The sequence below is a fragment of the Pristis pectinata genome, chromosome 31, assembly GCF_009764475.1.
Source record: "Pristis pectinata isolate sPriPec2 chromosome 31, sPriPec2.1.pri, whole genome shotgun sequence".
Classification (NCBI taxonomy): Eukaryota; Metazoa; Chordata; class Chondrichthyes; order Rhinopristiformes; family Pristidae; genus Pristis; species Pristis pectinata.
In genome coordinates, this window is record NC_067435.1 from 12,317,062 (window position 1) to 12,338,397 (window position 21,336).

General features: G+C 42.8%; 1 protein-coding gene across 1 annotated transcript in view; it reads right to left on the minus strand.

The window, feature by feature from the left end:
- The window catches only part of LOC127585040 (ras-specific guanine nucleotide-releasing factor RalGPS2-like), an 81,662-nt gene extending 64,059 nt beyond the window's left edge, over positions 1–17,603 (minus strand). Inside the window, exons 1-4 of the mRNA XM_052042169.1 lie at positions 17,400–17,603; positions 14,339–14,444; positions 12,530–12,634; positions 6,895–6,945 (exon numbers count right to left, since the gene is read on the minus strand). Coding sequence (XP_051898129.1) covers positions 6,895–6,945; positions 12,530–12,634; positions 14,339–14,392 — 210 coding nt within the window. The 5' untranslated portion in view covers positions 14,393–14,444; positions 17,400–17,603. The remainder of the gene's footprint in view (positions 1–6,894; positions 6,946–12,529; positions 12,635–14,338; positions 14,445–17,399) is intronic.
- Positions 17,604–21,336: the final 3,733 nt, after the last annotated feature.

The following is a 21,336-nucleotide window of genomic DNA, read 5'->3' on the forward strand; positions in this document are numbered from 1 at the left end:
TCTGGGGGCAGCCCGCAAGTGTCGCCACGCTTCCAGCGCCAACATAGCATGCCCATAACTTCCTAACCTGTACGTCTTTTGGAATGTGGGAGGAAACTGGAGCACCCGGAGGAAACCGGAGCACCCGGAGGAAACCCACACAGTCACGGGGAGTGGGACTTATTGAGCCACAGATGACACCAAGTTAATTGTGGTACAAGATGCAAGATGGGGAGACTTTGAAATACTTAATTAAAGAAAAGGCATCTAACTGATGATCAAGAAATTCAAATGCACATAAGCTGCTCAAAGAATCTGTATAAACCAAAGTAGTGCCACCACCTCTACTACACCAACAAACCCCTACCAATGACCCCAAGCCTCCAAACACCAAACCAAACCAGGGAAGGTTTCCATTTAGCCATTATGGAGTGAGCACAATCTTGGGATCAAATTTACTCGAGGACTGAGACACGGACTAAGGCAAGTCTACAATCTAGGCAGCTCACTGACTTAGAACATCCATCCTATTTCTCCTCTTTCATTGCCCAAGAGACTGTTCCAAACACTGAGCATTTTCCAATACTTATTTTAAAGTAATTTAAAGTTTTTTTCTGTTCAGCACCAGGATTTCCCAAATAGGAATTTAAACAGCTACATCTGGGTTGTCAACTAAACATCACCTTCAACTGTAGTTTGAGGACTTTACACTGTTTTATAAGCTACTATATAAGCAATTTGTCAGATTTAAACTAAAAAAAAATTGCTTATGAACAGAAACAGGTGTTGGAAATAGTGAGTGTGATAAAATGGTTGCAACAGCAAATTTGGAAGAGTAGACATTCCAAGCTAGACCATCTGCTAAACCCAGCAGGTAGTGAGAGGACTGTTTCACCAGGGCTTTTATGCCTAATAATCCATTTTTTCTTCTTATGCAACCACTCAGGGTCAAGGATGACCTACTTTACAGTCTGTGGGCTCTGAGGTGGCTAATGAGGGTAATTGAGCACCCGCAAACTCTGCCACAGGTGAGGCAGAAGGTATTTGACTGGGCAGATGGGTGGGTAAATGTCAAAAGGGCCAAGTCTAATAGCATGGTGCATCAATGTGATTAAACTAAACTTAAATCAAGGAGGTAATTTTTTTTGCTATTTTAGGCAATTCAGTTGGTGCAAACACAAGGAGTGGAGAGAACCAGTTTCATGGCCCATTGGTAAATATCTGCAAGTGCCTCACCTTCTTTGGAGTCCCTCAGGGTTGAAGATGACTTGCTTCACTGCAGTTAAGTGGGATCTGCAGACTCTGCAATAAATGGGGCATGAGGCGCTTGAGGGGTGGTTGGGTGGAATGTGTGGGGAAGAGGAGCAGAGTCATGTAGTTAATACAGGAGCCATTGATGTAAGCAAGAAGCAGCCTTCAAACTAATTCCCTGATACATCAGTGCTCCCTTTTGAAAGGTGCATCTGTGCAAACAAAGGCAATTAGCCATTAGAAAACCACAGTACTGTTGCAGAGCAGGGTACCACTTGACACAAAATCATGTTATTTATACAGACAATGATTGGTTTCTCATCACGTACGTTATATATATTCAATATTGGGATCGAACAAATGTAACATGACCATGAGGTATTCTGGGAGTGTTAGTCTATTATAATGTACGGGCAGCACAGTTCCAGTAATGCAGGTTCAGTCACAGAGTCATAGAGCAATACAGCATGGATACAGGCCCTTCGGCCCAACCGGTCCATGTCCACTCAGCTGGTCCCAATAATCCTGACCTCCAATGGAGTTTGCAAGTTCTCCCTGAGTGCATAGCTTCTTCCAGGTGCTCCAGTTTCCTCCCATATCCCAAAAATGTGCAGGTTGGTAGGTTAATTGGCCATAGGTGAGTGGTAGAATCTAAGCGATGGGTTAGGAGTGGATGAGTGGGAAGGAGTTGATGGCAACATGGATAGAATAGAATGGGTTAAGGTAGGATTAGTGTGAATGGATTGATACTGATCAGTGGGCCGAATAGCTTGTTTCCATGCTGTCTATAATGGGCATCTTGTGAAAGATGACACATAGGGCTGTGTTAATTGGATTCCAATCCCCAATCAACTCCTTGAGAGATATTCCAAGTGCTCCAAGCCATGATACACTGATGAGATCAGGGATAAGGAGGTCAATGTATGATGCGGAGGTATGAAATGTACCAGGTGGGAAACAATAAATGAACTGTTCAGGCATTAGAATCACTAAAAATTTTCAAGATAAGCATATTGATGATGAGAAAGGGCAAGATCATGAAGGAATCCAAACAAAGTATTGCATCAAATGTGGCTGGTTAGTTTATAAGCTCAGCAATTTCCCATTTGGTGCAGTTAACTCAGGTTACTATAGGAACATGCAAGTAATTAAACCAGTAATATTGCCATTCATTCCACCGGTGGCAGCCATGCCTTGCACTGCCAACATCCTAAATTCTGGAATCTCTCCTAAACATCTCTGCTTCTCTTTATGAACTTTCTGGAATCTCTCCTAAACATCTCTGCTTCTCTGCCATTCTTTATGAATTTACAATTCTCCTTAAAACCAAACTTTCGAATCATAAAAATTTACAGCATAGAATGTGGCTGTGGAGCCCATCCTATCCATACTGGATCGCATTGGCCACATTATGCAACATGTCAGATTTCTTTCGCCAGGACTCAGTGTGATCAAGATAAATATTTTTAAAAATGTAATCCAGTCACCATCTCTGGTTTTGTTTTTAAATTGTTTAAACTAACTGAAATTAAATTAATCCCCACCCTCAACCCCCCCATCACCCATCTTCATCCCCTTCCTAGTTCCATCCACCCACCCATCAAACACACCGTCCAGTCACAGGTTACACCACCCCCCATGTCCCCTCCCCTATCACGTTCTGGTTCCAACTGCCATTCACCCCCCCCCCCCCCAATGGTTCCCATTCTCACCTCCTTTACTTAGGGTCCAGCACTGGCAGTCCTTTGTGTTCCTGCTCATCTCCCTCCAATCTTCACACTCCCTTCCCCCCCACCTCACTCCATCTGCCTCTCAATATTTTCTTTCTCTCTGTCTGCCTCCATCTATCATTCACCTGCCACTGTCTCCCAACTCCACCCCCGCTCCCTCCCCTACCTGACACAATCCTCTTACACTCCTCCTTAGTCCACCAATCACCTCAGGCTCCTGTCTGGCCACTCCCCTTCCCCTATCTATACTGGCCATCTGGCCTCTTCAATCCCAGTCCTGATGCAGGGTTTTGACCTGGAACATCGTCAATTCCTTCCCACCCACCGATGCTGCTCAACCCGCTGAGTTCCTCCAGCAGATTGTTTGTTGTTCCAGATTCCAGCATCTGCAGTCTCTTGTCTGCAGTCTGCCTGAATTTAAATTAAGCTGTTGTGGTGGCATTTGACTATGTCCCTAATCCTTAGTTTAAGGCTCTTAATTAAGCACCATGTCACTGTATTCCCAATGTGTGATTGACCAACTCCTTTGAAGCTCCATCACATGACTCAATGTCAACTTACATTTGATCATATTCCTGAGAAGTACTTTGGAATGTTGTCACTATGTTAAAGTTGTTGTTTTGATGGTGTTAGTGCATCAGGTCTGCTCATGGTTTCTGGGCAGAGAGTTTTTAAATCAGAGTCAACTATCTTAAAAGAACAAGCCTTTATTTGTGTCTTATAAACATCATCCTATCCCAAGCAAACATTCTTCAAACCTCAGCAAAATATTATTTATCTCCCCCATCATGACTTTAAAAAAGTGTGGGAAAGCAAAATGTTTCAGAGTAATTTCCCATGAGACAGAAACACATTCATCAGAGTGCGCATTTCACTGAACCAGTCAGTCAACAGCAATAAATCAGGATTTTACAGCCCGCAGCAATACAACTGGCAGGACAGTGAGACGAACCATTCACCAGACAGGGTCACTGTGACCCCCTACTGCCATTAATCATGGGGGATGACCAATACAACTGGAATTAGAGGACAGCTACACTCTCCACAGCATGTTCTAGCATCAGTCTCACTCCCAAGACAACCTTAAAGCCCCAGGACAAAACATTATCTGACCCTAGATATTGGAGGTGGTCGTTCAGCCCCATGAGACAGTTCCATCAGTTATGAGCTTGTGGCTGGTATGAACCAACTCCAAATTCCCACCTTTTCCTTATATTCCTTCAAATTTTAGTTACCAAAAATCTATCAATCTCAGATTTAAAATTAAGAATTGGCCCAGCATCAATTACTGTGGCAGAAAAGTGTTTCAAATTACTTCTATCTTCTGCATGTAGAAATGTTTCCTAATTTCACTACAGAAAGATCTGGTTCCTTCTTTGACTCCAGTCACAAGCCCCGCCCATCTAGTGATATAGGATAAAGGGAGAGGAACTTATCAGTCTCACTTATTTTCCATCAAATAATCCCTCAACCTCTAAAGTCCAGACAATATGATCCTAGTTCGTATCATCTCACGAGTTCTGATATCATTCTGGTCAATCTACATTGTTCTCTCCAAGGCCAATATGGCCTCCCTAATGTGAGGTGCCCTGAACTGCTTCCAATGCTCCATGTGTGGTCTAATCGAGGCTTTATATAGCTGAAGCGTATATTTGACCCCTTGTGTTCCATTCCTCTGGATACAAAGGCCAGCATTCCACCAGCCTTTTTCATTATTTCTTTCTGCCAAAGACATCTGAATGGCATATGGACTCCCATGTCTTGGGGTCCAAGTCCATAACTCCCTGAAAGTGGCTGTACAGGTTGATAGGGTGGTAAAGGCAGCATATGGCATGCTTGCCTTTATTAGTCAAGGCACTGAGTTCATGAGTCAGGAAGTTATCTTACAGTTTTATAAAGCTCTACTTAGGCTACATCTGGAGTATTGCATTCAATTCTGGTCCCCCATTGTAGAAAGGATGTGGAGGCTCTGCGGAGGGTGCAGAAGAGGTTTACCAGGACACTGCCTGGATTAGAGGGCATGTGCTATAAGGAGAATAAGGAGAGGTTGGACAAACTTGGGTTGTTTTCTCTGGAGCAGCAGAGGCTGAGTGGAGACCTGATAGCAGTTTATAAGATTATGAGAGGCATAGATAGAGTAGACAGCCAGTATCTTTTTCCCCCAGAGTTGAAATATCTAACACATTGAAGGTGAGAGGGGGTAAGTTCGAAGGAGATGTGAGGGGCAAGTTTTGTTTTAATTTTTTTTTACACACAGAATGGTGGGTGCCTGGAATACTGGGTTGAAAGGTTGAAAGTTACAGGGGGAATGATGGAAAACCCTTTTTTAACCACTCTGTGTATGATCTGGAACTCAATGTGTGCAAGATTTATTGAAACTGTCAGGCTTTGGTAGTGGAGGCAAATATGTTAGCGGCATTTAAGAGGCTCTTAGATAGGCACACAAATGTGCAGAGAATGGAGGAATGTGGACATTGTATAGGCAGAAGGAATTAGTTTATTTAGGCATTTAATTATTAGTTTAAATAGTTCAGTACAACATCATGGGCTGAAGGGCCTGTTCCTGTGCTGCAGTGTTCTACGTTCTCTTTGACCCTTCATTGCCTCTAGCTTTTCATCATTTCAAAAGTACCTTTTGGACATTAATAAGAATAGAACAATGGATAACCTCACATTTGTTTACAATGAATAACCTCACATTTGTTTACAATGAAATCCACTTGCTTTAGTGCTTTTATCAACGTGGCTAACAATGCTGTCCATCTTTGAGAGAGATGGAAATCACATGGCCCTCACATGGGTATGAGCTGCTCCACCCAGATTTTCTGTAGCTAACGATTCTAGACAATCACCTTCTCCCTAAACTTTTCATGAGTTGGATAGGACTCCACTTCCCATGCATCCTTCACCCACTCTCCTCCTATCATCCCACCAAAATAAGATGTGGATGCCAAGATTCAACTTGAGCTTTCAAGAGCAAGATCATTATAGAGGTTTGGTTGCTAAGTATACAAAAGGGCATGGAGTGAAGTCATACAACCGGTGTTAAGTTACACATTATAACCAGCCAAGAAAGATGAATGGCCTCCTCCTCTTCCCAAGAGGTTGCTCTAGCCTATGGCCGCACATATTTTCTCCCCAAACTGTAGGTATAGGCCAGAATAGATTGCCCACCCCCAACTACCCTCAAGAAACTGATCATCAGAGCAGTAGCACAGCCGTTAATTTACTGGGCAATTAATCCAGAGGTCAGAGACATGAGTTTAAATCCCACCATTGTTACTGAGAAATTTAAATTCAGTTTATTAAACAAATCTGGCAGCACGGTAGTGTAGCAGTTAGTGTAACGCTATTACAGCGCCAGGGACCCAGCTTCAATTCCAGCTGCTGTCTGTAAGGAGTTTGTACATTCTCCCTGTGTGTCTGCATGGGTTTCCACCAGATGCTCCGGTTTCCTCCCACATTCCAAAGACATACGGGTTAGGAAGTTGTGGGCATGCTATGTTGGCACCGGAAGAGTAGCAACACTTGCAGGCTGCCCTCAGCACATTCTCAGTAATATAAAAATACGCATTTCACTGTGTGTTTCCATGTACGTGTGACTGATAAATAAATTAGATATGGGTTTGTGCCCATGAAATTATTCAGCCATTGTTAAAACCCAGCCTCACTTAGGAAAGGAAGTCTGTGTGACTTTAGATCCACAGCAGAAGGGTTGCCCTCTGAAATGGGCAACCTGGTCAATTATACTAAAGCACAAAGTCAAGATACAAGACATTCTTCACTGAAGATGGGCACCAAATCCTGACCTTGCCAAGAATGCTTACATCACCAGTGTAATTTAAAAAGCTACAGTTACCTGCAGTGAGCCACCAACTATTTATCCTTCCAACACCCAGTGGTCACTCTGCCCTCCCCCCTATGTGGAACTTACCTCAGGCTGGATGGATTTGAAGACAGTAATGTCCAGCAACGTGATCTGACTCTGAAAATGCAAAACAGAATTAGGGATCCACCACATGCAAAACACATGAAATGTGAAACACAAACAGGATCCTTTTACAAACCAGCAAAGCTGCCACACATCAGCAAGGAACAAACCCATTAACTCCACATTACACCAGAAGCATTTTACAAGCAAATGGATACCATGCCTGTGCACTACAAATTGCTACTTCCTCTCCTAATTAAACTCCAAGTCAGCTAAGTTCTGCCCCAAGCTATTTTGCCTTGGATTCTGCACTTTTCCAGCCTTTTGCTTTATCCCGCCCTCATTTTCTATTCCCATTCCCCTATTCTTTTTGTTTTTTTTCCCCACAGTCATTAGCCATATTTTCATTGGAATATTTGGTTAAACAAGTTTTACAGAGGGAAGTTATTTTGAACCCAGCCTTGGAGACACAAGAAAGACTGCAGATGTTGACTGCATGAACATTGATTTCTCAAACTTCCGGTAACCACTCCCCTCTGTCCCTCCTTTGTTTTCCCTTATCCCACCGGTCCCATCACCCCTGCTCTTTCCCCTCCCCCGCTCTCTCCAACTGCCCATCACTCACACAGTCCTCTCTCCGGTTCCCCTCCTCACCACCATGGTCCTTAACAGATTTTATCTTCTTCCTCTTTGTCACTGCCACCTGTCACCTCCCAGCTTCTTACATCATTCCCACTCTCTCCCCCCACCCCCCCCCCCATCTGCCTATCTTCCCCCATAACCCAGATCCACCTATCACCCGCCAGCTCTTGCTCCACCCCTTCCCCCCCATTCTTTTATACTGGTCATCTCCCCTCTTTCTTTCCAGTCCTGATGAAGGATCTTGACCCGAAACATCAGCTGTCCATTTCCCTCCATAGATGCTGCCTGACCCGCTGAGTTCCTCCAGCCTTGGAGAGATTTCCAGCCACTCAAACATCCACATCTTCCATCCAAAGGGCAGACTCATCCTACTCACTTGTACCCAGAACTGTACCTGAACACTCTGCTTTGGATCCCTCCAGAGAGCACAGTGCTCTGTACAACAGAGCAATAAAGCACTGAGGCAACATGAGAAATTATCAAATGAGAATCAGTTCTTCATGTTAAACAATCAGCTCTGAAACATAACCTTTGGAAAAATTCTAGATTCACAGGATCCCCTGTTTAAAAAGGAGAAAGCCCAAGGGGTGCAACAGAGACAAGTAATGATTCAAGACAAACAGGGCCAGATTTCTAGACAGAGATTGAACGTGCTTCTCTTGGAGTGAACCAGACTGGAACTTGTGAGACTGATCAGGAAGAGGATACATCAGTTCAGTTCAGCCACATGAACCCTGTTAGCAGAGGACTTAACTGTGAAATCACATTAAAAGCAAATGCGTTGGAAGTCAAAAGCAAAGTTGTGAGATTTATTTGGCACTATTCCAGCAAAAAAAATTTACAAAATCTTCACAACATAATAGGGATCAAGTCAAATTTTAGATGGGTTTCAGAAGATCCAAGGTGTAGGCAAGAAGACCAGGCAAAGATCAACCAGATTCAAACATACTATGTTGCTTGGCTCCATGGAATTATTTTGCATTCTGTGTATGGTATTAACAGAACTATAATTAGGTACTTTTGTCAGACAGCCAGATTTAAAAAAAAATTGGTAAAGTTCCAGACAAGAGCTGAGAAAGTTCCTTATTCAGAGGGTCAAGTTTTTTTTGAGATTCTCTGTCCAGGAAGTTTTGGACGCTCAGTCGAACAGAATATTCAAAGTTCAGTATGGGCATCAGGGAGAAAAGTGGACTTGAGGCACACCATCAACCTGCTTCTCACTAAGTGGTGAAGCAAGCTTGAGAGGCCAAATGACCCAATATCAGAACCCAGTCTGACCTGCTTGCAACTCCAGATCTACCTGTGGTGGACTCTTAACTGCCCACAGATGTGGCCCAAGCGATGCACTCAACTCGAGGGCAATTGGAAATGGACATCAGATGTCAGCTTTGGAGTGACATCCTCATCTCCTGAAATGAACAGCGGCTAAAGGATCAAAGTGCACAAATAAAAGTTGATTATCAAAAGACCAGAGTGACAGCAATAAACTTTTACTTTTAAAAAACACAACAAATTAGTTAGGATTTAGAACACACTAATGGAAGGGCATAGAAACAGATTCACCAGGAAATAAGATAAATACCTGGTTGGGTGGGGGGAGGGGGGGTAGGAAATCAGGGATGTTGGGGTAAAACCATGAAATTGGGACTAACTGGAGTGCCCTTCAGAAGAGCAAACACTGGATTGCTGGGCTGATTGGCTTCCTTCTGTGCTGCACTACTCTACATTTCCACACAGTCACAGTTGAATGATTTACGCTTCTGCCCCCCCAAAAAAGGCAAAAAATTAACTGCTGCTTTATTTATAAATTTATTCCTTCAGCTTTTTAATTGTCCGACTGTAAACCAAAGCTTAAAAAAAGTACATTCTTAAATGGACAAGCCCTAACATTCTAAATGAATACGCACAACATTGAGTCGGTGAGGACTTACAGGAGTTCAGAAACTCTTCTGAAAGCACGGAGCAGAAACGATATCTCAAACAGCACACAGGCTTCAGCTCCAGGACTGACATGACTCCTGCCCCCAAGGACAAGACTCAATTGCCGAGCATCCAAACTGTTTGTGCTTCCAAAATAAAAAATAATTTGACCTCTTAAGGACACAGGCAGTATCTACTAGTAATTTTGTGCAATTTTAAAAATACTTTAGAGAGAATGAGACCTGCACCAGTGCACATTTTGCAAATAATTTAAACTTATACTGTGCTGAAATCTCAAAAGAGCCCAGAAATAATTTAACTTCAATACTTAGGGGCTTTGTAAATATATACAGGATTCAGGCTGGCATTCCAGTGCACTGCTCAGGATTCCTCGCATTGACAAGTAAGCTGCCTTTCAATCAAGACCTTAGACCAAGGCTCTGCCTGCCCTGTCAGGTGAATGCAACTCTCGAGTTGAATGCCTTGCTTGGGCCACATCTGTGGACAGTTAAAGGTCCACCACAGGTAGATCTGGAGTTGCAGGCACGTCAGACTGGGTTCTAACATTGGGTCATTTGGCCCCTTGAGCTTGCTTCACCATGTAATGAGAAGCAGGTTGATGGTGTGCCTCAAGTCCACTTTTCTGCCTGATCCCCATATAGTTTGATATCTCAACTTTGAATATTTTATACAACTAAGCACCCAAAGCTTACTGGACAGAGGAAAAGTGCAAGATGGTGCCGGAGCGTGGTGACTTGTTGCAAGCTGCTCTCTACAGATCTACTCATTACCCTTACTATAATCGTTCTACACTTTTAAATTTAAACTCTATGTCACTAACTATTACTAATAATATTCTTTTAAACACTTTGTACTGTTCATTGTTTTTACCTGTACTACCTCAATGCACTCTGTAGTAACCCAATGTAACTGCACTGCGTAATGAATTGACCTGTACGATCGGTATGCAAGACCAGTTTTTCACTGTACCTCGGTACAAGTGACAATAATAAACCAATACCAATCCCACACTAAAGACAAGCAGATAAGTTTATCCCAGTGTCCCAGTCAACATCATTGAAGCAGAGGACCTGGCCATTATCTTATTACTGCTTATGAGAGTCTGTTGTGCACCTACATTTGGTGCATGTAATTTGTGACCACACTTTAGAAGTGGTTCATTAACTCTGGAGCATTTTGGGATGTCTCGAGTTCAAGGAAGGTACTGTAGCAATGCAAGTCACTATTTTATCAGCTACACAACACTGCAGACTTTGGCAAACAAGCTCCAAATGGAACAGCAGCCTAAACTGTAGGTCAGAAAGAAAATAAAAACAGTAACGAATTGAAGCTGTTGCCAGCTGTGAAAATTGTCATGTCTGAAAATTTCTTTATCTGTACTTATTTTTCCCCCTCAATTTTGTAAGCAACATATTCCTTCATGCTGGAATGGTACAAAACACAAGTAAGGCGCAAGTTATTTTCTTTGGAGAATGAGGAAGGTTTAATTGAGTATAAGAGAGGCTGAGACAGGGCAACATTTCCCTCGGCAGATGATGAATAATTGGGGAGGTAGAAGGCATAGATTTAACGTCATCGGAAGAATTAGAGTGGGGTCAGAGGTTTGAGGATATATTTATTTGATCTGAGTAGTGGGATGGTGGGGATCCGGAACCCACTGCCTAAGAAGAGATGGCTGAGGTAAAAACCCACATATTTTAAACAGTACCTGATATGTCACAACTGACAGGGCCACAGACCAAGAGCTAGGAAGTGAAATGCGACTGCACAGATTTATCAACCAGCGTGGACACAATAATCCGCAACTTTCCACGACTGGTGTTTAGAGCCAGAAGGTGCAGATGAAGTCTCAAATAAATTTTCACAAAGGAAACAGACTTTGTAGTTGGAGGACTAGGCAAAGAGGAAGGTGAAATTCTAGTACAAGACTCCATAAATAAAGAGGAAGAACTCAATGGCGTAGCAGTCTTAAAGGTGCCTAAATCACCAGGGAGAATGAAATTTATCTCAGGTTGCTATGGAAGTCAAGGGAAGAAAGTGCTGGGGCTTTGACTGAGATTTTTCCACTGGCCACAAGTGAGGTACCAGATAACTAGAGGATGGCAAATATGCTCTCCCCACCCTTTTCAAGGGCAGCAGCAAAATGCCTGTAATTACCAACTTCTGAGCCCAACATCAGTAGTAGGGAAGTTATTGGAAAAATGTTTGAGAGATTGGATGAATAATCACTTGGAAAAGCAGTGACTAACCAGAGATAGCCAGCATGGCTTTGTGACAATCAGATGCTGTCCGACCAATCTGATATGAAATTTTTTGAAGACAAAGTGTATTGCACTGGAGAGGATGCAGAGGAGATTCACCAGGATGCTGTCTGGGATGGAGCTTTTCAGTTGTGAGGAGAGACAGAAGAGAGCGTCTGTTTTCCTTGGAGCAGAGGAGGTTAAGAGGTGACACGACTGGAGTATATAGCGTACAAGGGGTATAGATAGTCTAGACTGCAGGAAACATTTCCTCATATCAAAACATAAATAAAACTAGAGGACACAGATTTAGACAAGGGGGCAAAAGACTTAGAAGGAATATTTTTCCCATCCAGAGAGCAGCAAGTAATCTGGAAGACACTGCCCGAGAGTGTGGTGGAAGCAGAGCCACTGACACCATTTAAAGAAGTGTCTAGACAAGCACTCGAAACACCTCAGCATAGATGGATGTGGGCCAAGTGCTGGAAGATGGGAGCTGTATGGATGGGTGCCCACTGGTTGGTGTGGAGGTGGTGGGCTGAATCCATGCTGTATGACTATGATTAATTTTTATTTACTGATTCTTCTCTGGTGACACATTTGCAATGTTAAAGGTGCCATATAAATAGAAATAGTTGTAGTTTAGGAATTAAGGGATTCATCACGTAGTTCTATTTGGCACATTTCCTGATAACTCTGAGGAATTTAACAATAGCTCTTCTAATTCAGTTCTTTCAAAATCTCACTGACACCAAACTCACCAGATGCAACTCATTACCTTGGTTCTTCCTTCTCTCCCAAAATATTCTACTTACTGCAAACTGTTCTGGGGACACCATGAGAACATCAAACACAACAGCATCGAAGCTCCTCCCGATGTTCTGAGATCCACTCTCTAGGGATGCCACAGATGGACTTCTCTGGAAGTGGAGACATTTCAGGTTCAAAATACTGAAATTCAGCTACAGACGTACCATCCAATAATAGATACTAATATTTCCTGCAAAATCTGCATGTTTCACTCAGTTGCCCACACCAGACGTGAACCATTCTCCATGTTACTTTCTTTTTTAAATGTTGTCACTGTAACATAGGAAACATAGCAACTAATTTGTGCACAGGAATATAGTAACATAAGGCTTTTTCATCGAGTCTACCCACCTTCAATACAATCATGGCTGGTCACTGAGAGCCACTCTCTCCCCCATATCACTTAATGTTTGATTAACAAACAAAAATACTACCAATCTCAAAATAATTTAAAAGATTCTGCTTTATCACCCTCTGAGGAAGAGTTACAAAGATCCACAACCTCAGAGAAAAAGGTTCACTTCACCCATCTTAAAACGGATGATCCTTCAGTTTTAGACAGTGACCCCTAGTTCTAGATTTTTCTCATGGGGAAGCACCTGTCAAGCTCCCTCAGAATCTTATTTTGCAATCGTCCCCTCTCATTCTGCAAAACACCAGCGGATACCAGCCTATCTTGTCCAATTTTAATCCTCCCAAGATTATCCCCCATTCCAGGTATTAGGACCAGTTGTGCTGTGTGCTGCCACCACTGACTTCCGGGAGATGAGGGAAGATGGACAAAAACCAGCCCAATTATATTCTCTGTTGAAGGTCTAATGACCCACTCCTGTCACTTCAACCAGAGGAGCAAGGCCTTAAGCCTCATTACAGGAGTCAGGCCTTCAACTCACAACCAGAGCAGAAACAGAGATAAGATTTCTTTATTAGTCACATGTATGTCGAAACACACAGTGAAGTGCATCTTTGTGCAGAGTGTTTCTGCGGACAACCCACAAGCGTCACCACACTTCTGGCCCCAACATAGCATGCCCACAACTTCCTAACCCGTATGTCTTTGGAATGTGGGAGGAAACCAGAGCACCCGGAGGAAACTCACACAGAACATACAAACTCCTTACAGACAGTGGCCGGAATTGAACCCAGGTTGCTGGCGCTGTAATAGCATTACGCTAACTGCTACACTACCGTGCCTGCCCCAAGGTGAAGATTAACAAAAATTCGCCACTGGGTGGTTATGGAAGATCTCTCAGCACTACCTGAAGGAAAGTGAATTCTCCATCTCTCACTCAAGCCAATCAAAATAAATCAACTAGGTACTTAACACAGTTCTGTTATTAAAGAAGTGTGCTGTGAACAAATTGACTGCCGTGTTTTCCAACAATGAAGTGCTTTCTTATGTTACTGACCTGATAGATACTAACATAAAGCATATGTTATAATACAGTGGTTAACACTATACATCAAATTCACTTTCCCACCCAGCCCCCATATCCCTTTACTCCAAAAATGTCCATAAATGAGCATCCACAGCCATCTGGGATACAGTGTTCCAATGATTCATGAACTTCTGAGTGGAGAGATTTCTCATCACTTTCTGAGACTATACCACCTCATCCTAGACCCTGGAGCAAAGGCAAGTAGTGTCTCGGCATCGATCTTGCCAAACCCTCAAAACCTGATGCGTCTCTGCTAGATGTTTCTCAATATTAGTGAATTTAGTAAAGTGGGAGAAGGAAACCATAACCATGCATAGCCAACTCTAAGTCATTGTTCAAGGCACAGTCTAAAACAAATATTTTTGTGATCCCTACCTCTGGTCCAATGTTTGGTTCTGTGTCACTGGACAAGTCTCTGGTGAGTTCCATACTATCAAACCCTTCGCGTATCCTTCAAAGTTATTAACGGATCAAATTTGTCCTAAAAAGAAAAGATGTTACATACTAAACTAGAAGAATTTAAGATTATTTGACTGTTCTAATTGATGGAATAAATCCAATATACAAGTTACAGGGCAAAGTTGTGACCAACAATTTGACTTTAATCATTACCTATTTTGTTCTCAATCTGAGTGGCTGGAGAGGGGATGTTCTTACTAAACCAACCAAATCCTTTGAATTATCAGAACCAGCTGTTTTCAGATGTTCTTTGACAGCAATTCTCAAACTCACACCCTCTATTTCCTCAAGGATAAAGGGAGAAATTGCATAGGAACACCATAACTTCAGAGGCATACTCTTCATGTGTGGCGAAGGATTTGGATCCAGAGATGAAGGACATACCTCAGAAGGTATATCCTTCATCTCTGGATCCAAATCCTTCACCACACAGACTGCGCAATTCAGGACGACAACAGCTCATCACAATCTTCTCAGGAACATCAGTGATGGGCAACAAACGTTGCCCTACATCCCAGCACTGCAAGAATGACACACAAGATCACCAAGCAGGTTTCTTGTTCAAGCCGTTTTTAAAAAAAAGTTAATAAAATACTCTTTCCCACATGTCCTTCAGTTACACTTTGGTGTTAAATGCCAAAGGTCTGTAATGCAATTCAACACCAGAGTAAAGCACCAGATTTTACCCAAGTGCAAAAATAAGTCAAGTAATACCAAAGAATCATTCTGCTGCATTTTCACTTACAGTTGGAGTCACAACTACTAAAAAATAAACAACTTTTGTTTCTGTAGAGCCGTTAATAAAGTAAAATATGGTATATTTAAAAGGGGAAAAAAATCAGAAAAATCCAATTCAGAGCCACATAAAACAGATGTTGTGGCAGATGTGGTAAATCTTGGATAAAGACAGGTCTTAAGAAGCATCTTCAAAGTAGGAGAGATAACTGAGGAGGTCTAGCGAGCAAATTTCTGGGCTTGTAGAATAAAAACAGAAAATGCTGGAAACTCTCAGCAGGTCAAGCCGCATCTGTGGGAAGAGAAACAGAATTAAGGTTTCAGGTCAAGGACCCTTCATCAGAACTGGGAAGGGGACAAAAGAACCTGCGAGGAGGGGTGGATGTCTCTGCTAGGGTAAAACTGCGGTAACCACAGGGATAAGCTGCAAACAAGGCCAGTTGGTCAATGAGTGAATGGGAGCAGTTAGAGAGTGAGAACATAGACAATGCAGAACATGAGTTTCACTCCCAAGCTTTAGGGCGGTTGGCAGCTGAAGGCATGGACTGATTAAAGGACGAGCAAAAGACAAGAACTGGAGAGCTGCAGAAGTGTCAATATGTAAATAACCTGGAGGAAACTACAGAGACAGGGAAAGGCAAGACCACAGAGATAGGGAAAAGTTGGACTACCAAGGCACATTGAGAAAGGCTTTGAAGAGGGCAGCAGATTTTTTTAACTATTCTTATAGTTAGCAGGTGAGAGATCAGCAGATGCAGACAAATAAGTGTTTTTTAATATACATATTAAGATAGATCCGAAATTTCCCAAATGGAAAGGAATGGTTGAGAAGCAAATGGACAAATCTAAAGTATAATGAAACTTAGAATCCAGGCTGTAAACAAAGCAAAACAAAAATACTTTGAATCTTTTCAACACAATAACTTTACCATCTTTTGATGCCAAGCATATGTCCCTCTTTTTCACCATTCCTTATAAAGTTAGGATTTTCCATTTGTAAATTCAGTTCAATCTATTTTCCACAGCTTAAACATTAACATTCAACAGTTAAGTTCCACCTGCATTCCCAAATAGAACATCCTTAACACTGTCCCAACAATTCTTTACAATGTTGAGAAATTAAAATCACTTTGCTTATTTGCTACTTAATAGCCTCCAGCCCACAAACCATCACAACCTCCAATTTTGGCTCTTCATATACCTCAGCTGGAAGATTTACACCACTGTCTCTGTTGGCAGCTATGCTTTCAGCCACCTAACCCAAAGTCTGGAATTAGCTCTTCTCTCTCCTCTTCATATTCCTTAAAAATCTACCTCTTGACAAAGTATTTCCTCATCTTCCTAATACATTAGTGTCAAATTTTGTTGATAATGATCCTGTGAAGTATCTAAGGGTCATACCACATTACCAATGTCATACTATTTATTATCATTTCTCCCATTATTTAAAAATAACGGAGATAATCCTTAACTGTGAAAATAATTTTTAAGTTTGCAGTTTGCTAAATATAATCTAACACTGTGATATAATGAATCACTTTGATATCCTGCAAGCCCAGCCATTTCCTTTACTTTAAAAAGTGAAAATCCTTAAGAGCTTTTCTATTCTTTCTAGAATCAGTCCTTAAGTTCTCTACCATTCATTACATTAGAACTATAGTACATCAAATTTTTTAATACATTTAATATAAAATAAAATGCAGAAACAGGAAATCTGAGAAACAGAGAATGCAGCATCTGTGGAAAGAGAAAGTGTTAACATTTCAGACCCAAGACTCTGCTGTGTGTTTCCAGCATTTTCTGTTTCTATTTACAATTTACAGTTTTTGCTTTTATTTTGTGTTCAACAAAAATATTTCAGGACAAAGACCATTAATTTTAACACTTACATTTTCTATATTTTTCCAAACGTTTCAATACAAAAATCAGTTATGTTAAGAGTCACACAGGACTTTGGTTTCCTCAACGCTATTGTAAAACGTCCACAAAAACAGATAATCAATTTAATTTCCAATTATCACACCTATCTTACTGGTTATTCCACTTTATGTTGTACTCGGTGCTCTCATAGCCTTCAGTACACCTACAGTAATCATTAAATTTTGATTTAGAGCGTGGGATGGTTCCAGTCTTAACCACACAGCCTGGAATGTGAAAGGAGCTTTGATGTGTCAGAGAACGTATGCAAACTCGTTGCAAAAAAACTGGGAGAGACAAAATCCCTGGAGAGCACAATACTCACACCAATAGTACTGGGAGTCGGATAAAACTCAGACTGTTTTAACTCTGTGCACAGAAAGGTACTACAGATTATGCATTCATCACTGGCCTCTCACACAGTGAGCCTCCCCAGGAGCAGGCTCAACATTGTCCCCTGAACCCCAAATCACACTATAAAACTCCTCCATTCACGCATGCGTCCCCGTCAGAGCCTTTATCCGACTGCGCGTGCGCAAAGCGGGAGGGCCGCCCCTGAAGGCGCATGCGCACGTGTGTGTGTGTGTGTGTGTGTGTGTGTGTGTGTGTGTGTGTGTGTGTGTGTGTGTGTGTGTGTGTTTTAACCACACTGCGCATGTGCAGTCCGGACGCCCGCTGGCAGCTGGACGCGGATGCCCCCTGCGAGCGCGGGAAGTGCGTGTCCATGTACCAGCTGAGTCCCTGTGACAACTCCAGGGCGCAATAATAAGCAACAGAATGTTTTCAGGATCAGTCATACGTTGGTATGAATGATGATCACAAATATTATGTATTCCTTTTTAATCTAACCAAATATGATAGTGTGTATCCATTGATGCAGCAGCTGAGGGTGGTTCGGTGCAGACGCCGCTCTGGGATGTGATGCCCAGGGGCTGGGGTGGCTGACCACCGACAAGCACAACTATCTGCTGTTGACGCAAGAGATTCTGCAGATGCTGGAATCTGGAGCAACACACACAAAGTGCTGGAGGAGCTCAGCCGGTCAGGCAGCATCTGTGGAGAGAAATAAACAGTCGACGTTTTGGGTCGAGACCCCTCATCAGGACAGTCCCCACGAAGGGTCTCGACCTGAAACGTCGACTGTTTATTTCTCTCCATAGATGCTGCCTGACCCGCTGAGTTCCTCCAGCATTTTGGTTATCTTCTGTTGTGCAGGGTCTGACTCCAACCACATTGGCGTGTTTTTTAGATATTAGGTATTTATTTATTAGTCACATGTATATCGAAACACACAGTGAAATGCGTCATTTTGTGTTACTGAGAATGTGCTGGGGGCAGCCTGCAAGCGTCGCCACTCTTCTGGCGCCAACATAGCATGCCCACAGCTCCTAACCTGTACATCTTTGGAATGTGGAAGGAAACCGGAGCACCCGGAGGAAACCCACGCAGACACGGGGAGAACGTACAAACTCCTTACAGACAGCGGCGGGAATTGAACCCGGGTCGCTGGCGCTGTAATAGCGTTACGCTAACCACTATGCTACCGTGCCGCCCTTTTATCCTTTGATTATCACCATTGACTTCAGTTTTACCAGGGCTTGATGCCACACTCAGTCAAATGCTGCCATGATGTCAAGGGCAGTCTGTCTCGCCTCTTCTTTGATCCATGTTTGACCCAAGGCTGGTCTGAAACTGATTGCTCCTGCCAAAACCCAAAGTGGGCATGTCTGAGCAGGTTAATGGTGAGTAGGTGTTGCTTCATCGCAGTGTCAGCAACACCCCCCGTTACTTTGCTGATGATTGAAAATGAGGCTGATAATTAGCTGAATTGGGTTTGTCCTTTTTTTGTGAACAAGATGGATCTGAGCAATATTCCATGTGCCCTGGTAGATTCCAGTGTTGAAACTATAATAAAACAGCTTCACTAAAGATAGTTCTAGAGAGTAGGACTTAAGTACCATAGCTGGGATGTTGTCTGGTTGCATTGCCTTTGCTGAAGCCAGTACTCTCAGCTGTTTCTTGGCATTACACTGAGTGAATCAAATTTACTGAAAACTGATTTCCTGATTGTGGGGATCTCAGGATGAAGTGGAGAGGAATCATCCACTCTACATCTGGGTGAACATCTTGCAAATGCTTCAGTCATGTCTTTAAAGCTCTCGTGCTGAACCCTGCCAACATTTAGGACGGAGCATTTCCTCCTGTTAGCTGCTTAATTGTTCAATTACATTCACAACATGTTGTGACAGGACTGTAGAACTTTGATCCAATCTACTGTCTGTGTGATTGTTTACCTCTGTATGTCGCATGCTATTTAGTGTGTGGTCCTGTGTTGCAGCTTCACCAAGTTGTCATCTCATTTTCATGTACAGATGTTTCATGTATCCCCAGGATACAACAGGGACCAATTCCTGAGAACTGTTTGTAACCTGAACTGTTCATAAGTTGGAAACAAACAACAAGAGTGTGTGGGAGAGGATCACCGAAACAGCTGTGTCGGGGGAGCGAGCAGGCGTGGGGAAGAGCGGCCATCAGCCTGCCTCACTGACTCAGTGAGTGAGCGAGTGAGTCTGCTCAGCACTCCTGCCTCTGATTAGCTCGACCCAGCTCCCAATTGTTGTGGCTTGGGGGGGGGGGGGGGGGGATGTGGTGCGGTGGGAGAGAAGACACACACAAATGCCCCATTCTTTCCACCTGGCAGATGATACCTGCGACCCTGCAGAAGCCAACAAATCCATACCGCCAGTCTCCGAAATGCTCATTTGTATGTACGGAGTGTTCATGTGTTGGGTGTTTGAAACCTGAACAGGATCTTTGTGCTATTCCTGCCGTGCCCTTTTACACATCCCATTGAAGTGTGGTCAATCCCCTAACTTAATAGTAATGATAGAGTGAGGGTATATTTGGCTATAAGGTTACAGAACATGGTGGTGTACATTTTTGCTGCTGATAATAATTCAAAGCATTTCATAGATACCAAGTTTTGACTTTCCAGTTCTATTCTGAGTCTATCCCATTTAACAGTATTGTGGGGCTACACAGCACAATGGAAAGTGTCCTGGGTATAAAGATGGACCTTGCACAATCACTGGATGTAGAAAAGGCTATGCTACCAGACACCATCCCATCTGTAGTACTGAAGACCTGCTTTCTACAACTACCTGCCACAGGTAGATTCGTGAGGATGAGGTTATGTTGACATCCCTTATGTTGATTTACTCATTAATGCAATAATTCATCTGTGTCCTTTAGGACCTAACCAGTTTGATCACCAGTGGTGCTATCAAGTCAGTCATGATGATGGACATTTGAAGACCCCCATGCAGAATTCATTATCTGTTCATGGTTTTTGTTTTGGCGCTTGCTTCAAATGTTGTTCAAGGAAAAGGAGCATCAATTCATCAGCTAAGGAAGAACAATAAGAGGTAATCACAAGGAGGTTTACTTGCCCTTGTTTAACCTAATGTTCTGAGATTTCATGCGGTCTGGAGGACTCCAGGGACTACTCGTAAATGGCTGTGCATCACCATCTGGTGCATCTGTCCTGGTGGTGGACAAGATGTACTTGGGGATTATGATGGAGGAGTCTGGTATGTTTTCTGTAAGGCACAACTCTTTGAGCATGAGGCTGTTGCTTGGCAAATCTATTGGACAACTCTACCATTTAGGCAACAGTCTCCAGGTGGTTGTGAGGAGGACTTTGCTGGGTTGGCCAGACTGAGACTGACTTTGCTGTGGTGCCCATATTGGTGCCTAGATCAATATCAAGTGGTCTATCCAGTTTTATTCTCTATCTGTTTCAATGTAATAGTACTGATACAACCAAGTGGCTTACTAGGCCATGTCAGAAGATGACTAAGGGTCAACCACGTTATTGGTGGGTCAGTGGTCATGTAGGCCAGACTGGGAAAGATGGTAGATTCCTTTCCCTCCAGGCCATTGGTAAAGCAGATGGATGTTTGCAACCGTCTGGCAGTTTCTGCAGTTATCATGACTAGTATGTGGGTTTTTTAAATTTTCTATTATTACTAAAATATGAGGCATAACAGTTAATTCTGAAGACCAATGGCAGCTGTAAGAGAATGTTGATGAGTGGTAGGAGTGTGCAAAAAAAATGTCAGCATGCCAGCTATGTTGCAGGGGTCCTACTCCTGGTCAGAGTTAGAATGTTGTGAGTTCAACTCCCACTCCAGAGACGTGAGCATGAGTACCCAGGTTGGTACAATGTGAGGGGGTGCTGCACTGTCAAAAGTGCCATCTTT